This window comes from Limulus polyphemus, unplaced genomic scaffold, assembly GCF_000517525.1.
Source record: "Limulus polyphemus unplaced genomic scaffold, Limulus_polyphemus-2.1.2 Scaffold2265, whole genome shotgun sequence".
Lineage (NCBI taxonomy): Eukaryota > Metazoa > Arthropoda > Merostomata > Xiphosura > Limulidae > Limulus > Limulus polyphemus.
The window spans coordinates 122,808-127,061 of NW_013667875.1; the positions used below are offsets into that span (position 1 = coordinate 122,808).

General features: G+C 31.0%; 1 protein-coding gene across 6 annotated transcripts in view; it reads right to left on the bottom strand.

The window, feature by feature from the left end:
* The window catches only part of LOC106466460 (cGMP-dependent protein kinase, isozyme 2 forms cD4/T1/T3A/T3B-like), an 82,944-nt gene that overhangs the window by 16,332 nt on the left and 62,358 nt on the right, over positions 1 to 4,254 (bottom strand). For all 6 annotated transcript variants that reach the window (XM_022394469.1, XM_022394472.1, XM_022394470.1 and 3 more), the window contains 3 exons: positions 3,320 to 3,397; positions 2,331 to 2,425; positions 1,152 to 1,223 (listed from right to left, as the gene is read on the bottom strand). In XM_022394469.1, the coding sequence (XP_022250177.1) occupies positions 1,152 to 1,223; positions 2,331 to 2,425; positions 3,320 to 3,397 (245 nt within the window). The remainder of the gene's footprint in view (positions 1 to 1,151; positions 1,224 to 2,330; positions 2,426 to 3,319; positions 3,398 to 4,254) is intronic.

Consider the following 4,254-nt stretch of genomic DNA (forward strand, 5'->3'; position numbering starts at 1 on the left):
AATAAAACATAGGATACTGCAATTCAGTCAATGTTTCTGCCACATTACTAAAACATATGATACTGAAGTTCAGTCAGTGTTTCTGCCACATTATTAAAACATATGATACTGAAATTCAGTCAATGTTTCTGCCACATTACTAAACATGTGATACAAAAGTTCAGTCAATGTTTCTGCCACATTACTAAAACATAGGATACTGAAGTTCAGTCAATGTTTCTGCCATATTACTAAAACACATGATATTGAAGTTCAGTCAGTGTTTCTGCCATATTACTAAAACACATGACATTGAAGTTCAGTCAGTGTTTCTGCCATATTACTAAAACACATGACATTGAAGTTCTGTCAATGTTTCTGCCACATTACTAAAACACATGACACTGAAGTTCAGTCAATGTTTCTGCCACATTACTAAAACATATGATACTGAAGTTCACTCATTGTTTCTGCCACGTTACTAAAACATACGATATTGAAGTTCAATCAGTGTTTCTGCCACATTACTAAAACATAGGATACTGCAATTCAGTCAATGTTTCTGCCACATTACTAAAACATATGATACTGAAGTTCAGTCAATGTTTCTGCCACATTACTAAAATATATGATACTGAAGTTCAGTCAGTGTTTCTGCCACGTTACTAAACATGTGATACTAAAGTTCAGTCAATGTTTCTGCCATACTACTAAAACACATGATATTGAAGTTCTGTCAATGTTTCTGCCACATTACTAAAACATATGATACTGAAATTCAGTCAATGTTTCTGCCACATTACTAAACATGTGATACTAAAGTTCAGTCAATGTTTCTGCCACATTACTAAAACATATGATACTGAAGTTCAGTCAATGTTTCTGCCACATTACTAAATCATATGTTACTGAAGTTCAGTCAATGTTTCTGCCACATTACTAATATATATGATACTGAAGTTCAGTCAGTGTTTCTGCCATGTTATTAAAACATATGATACTGAAGTTCACTCATTGTTTCTGCCACGTTACTAAAACATATGATACTGAAGTTCAGTCAGTGTTTCTGCCACGTTACTAAAACATACAATACTGAAACATATTATTTTAAAGACTAATTATTATCTATAAATAGGATTACAATTTGTTGTAATAATAAAATGAAAACTTACTCTCTGTCTATAACCAAACATGTTACCCCTTCAGGATCATCAGCAATAATATTGGCTGTACGGAGATCCTCTCTATAATAGATAATAACTATGTATATGTTTTTGATAGATTAAGTTTGTTTTAAATTTGGCACAAAGCTACACGAGGGCTATCTGCACTAGCCATCCCTAATTTAGCAGTGTAAGACTAGAGGAAAGACAGCTACTCATCCCCACCCACCACCAACTCTTGGGCTACTCTTTTACCAACAAATAGTGGGATTGACATTATAATGCCCCCCACATGTGAAAGGTCGAGCATGTTTGGTGGGACGAGGATTCGAACCCTCAGATTGCGAATAGAGCGCCCTAACCACCTGGCCATACCAAGCCTTTTTGATAGAACAGACAATCACTTCAATCTTAGCTAATGTTCTCATATTAAAGCATAATAAACTAAGTGTAGCCAACACCAAGTTCATTTACAACAGTTACAGGAAAGAAAATGAATGACACTACATGTAGTGGTAAGGAGAGACTGTGGGTTATAGCTTGTATAGTAGAAATCTACCAGTTACTAAACTGATCACATAAACACACTTTTTAAAGTTAATTCTCATTGTGATTACATTATAACATGGTGTAAGCTGCAAACTTTAACAAAATATCTCAAGATATACAATGATAAGCTCTCACTTCCTTTAAATTCTGCATATTCTTAACTTTTTAGCTAAGTTATATTCATATATTTATTTTTGCTTATAGAATCAAAATATAAAGAATTCACGCACTTTGTTTGTTAAAATAAAAAAAAACAGTTATTAAACTCCCAATAATTTTGAACTTCCTAATACAACATCTGTTTGAACTTATGTGGTAATCTGTAATAAAAACATAAGCTCTTTAGGCAAATAAGAAGTATTTCAGTGATTTGTTGAATTAGCACATAACAAAAAAAAAAAGAAAAAAAAAACCAAACAAATCTTTACATCATAATCTTTTTTTCTAGTTTTCAGCTAAGCAAGAGAAAGATTTAAATGTATGCTTGTTGTTAATCTCAACAAATTTCATGTGTTTGGTTACTTTAGGCTTTATCAGTGACAGTTCTTTTATTCATCTAATTTTATGACTTGATAAGCTTAAAAAGAATTAAACCGAATGAGTCAGCTGTCTTTTTGGTTATTGAAACTTTCGTCTTACCTTTGGAGTGCTTTTTCACCAAAGAAATCTCCATGCTCTAAAGTTCGGATAAACTTTTCTTCATCTAATTCTGGAACCTTCATAGTTACTTTCACCTGGGAATAAATTTTATTAATATTAATTTTACCTGACATTTTCTTAAATTATCTATACTTACTAATCTAATTTTGTTTCAATTGAAGGCACAATTACAGAACTAAGGTCATAATATATTTGAAGCAACATGGAGAGTGTTGTTACAATTCAAAGAATTGCTAATATTACCCTTCCATAACAAGAAAGAATATATCTTTAGATTAGTAAATTCTAGCAATTTTTTTTCAAAATTTTTCATACAGGTTTTCTGGAGGTATTTAGTGATATCTTTGAAAAGTAGATATAGGAGGGCCATATGCTTGCAGTAATCCTCCAGTTTAGGCAGCAATTACTTAATAAAACTTATGCTTACTTGGTCCTGTTTTTGTTATGTTCTCCTGGGGTGAAGTCATACTCATATCAAGTGGTTGTACAAAGACTTACGCAAGTTAGTGTAAATGGGGATTTACCTCCCTTGAATACGTATAATGGGAATGACTGCTGATGTAGGTAATCTACAAATTGTGGAATACACAACACTAGAACCTTGGTCTGACTCCACAGTTTGGTATCATCATTCATCTGATTCCTGTTTTTGTATCATGCACACATGCTTTTCACCAGGTGGCTGAATGCAATTCTAATAAGCTACATTGCAGGATACTATGAAATGTTTACTTACAAAAGAGGAAAAAGGATTGAAAAATATTAATCTAGTTCCAAAAACCATAATATACATGTAAAGTTCAATAAATTTAAGATCTGCTTGAAAAAATATCATCACTGCTTTAGAATGTTAGTCTCCATGTAGACTTCTCAACCTTCCAGTAAGAGATCTAGAAAAGTTATGTATACACAGGAATTTTTTTGAATCTCTAACAGCTGTTGAATAGAAAAAAAGTTAATATAAATACCTTTCCCTTGCTGATGATAAAAAAAGTGTCTCCTCGAGCACCTTGTCGAATAATGTAGTCACCTTTCTTATAAAATGTCTGTACAAAATATAGTAAAACAACTGTATCAGTGCTAACTTTAATCAGATTGCATTTACAACCACCCTTTAAAATAAGGCAAAATATCAAAATGCTGATAAAAAGGTTAGTTATTAAAATTTTCAAACATTGAGTAGTTACAAAACAATTTTATGTTTTATACAATGGTTTCGAGTGACAAGGATATTATAAGAATAAATTTGTATTTGTTGTGTAAATATCTTTAATATCTGTAAACATTTAATTGAAATAATGATCAAGAAACTAATTCACAATCAGCCTATATAATTAATTATATAGAGGAATTTTTCAACTTGGATGAACAAAACAGTTAAACTACAGGTAACTGTGAAGCGGTATTTAATTACAGAATAATTTTAAATTACTAGATTAGTGTATGGACTTGGGCTGGGACAACTTCATATTATTGGGATAATTGATAATTCACTACAATCTAATCATTAGTTTCAGTTTATCGACATATTTATTTATAGCATTAAGTTTTTGTAGTTCGATGATTATATCAGATCATCTTCATTAATGAGTATATCACTTTCAACTTGTTTTAGTTCCAATATACACATATAGAGTTAACTAACTTTTGATTAGAAGTCTTTGATAAATAATGAGATTTTAAATTTTGAACATTCTGAAAACCCAGATGTACAATATTTATATTTTAAAACTAAATTTGCATATGCCAAGTTTAGAATATCACAATATTTGTTACATGGGGTAAATGTCTTTACTTTATAGCTTTGGGTTAATAGCTTGAGTAGTAAAATGTTTTAAAAAAATGTACTGAAAAGAACTACTGTATTTTTTGGTGTATAAGACGCACTTTTTTTAACCCAAAA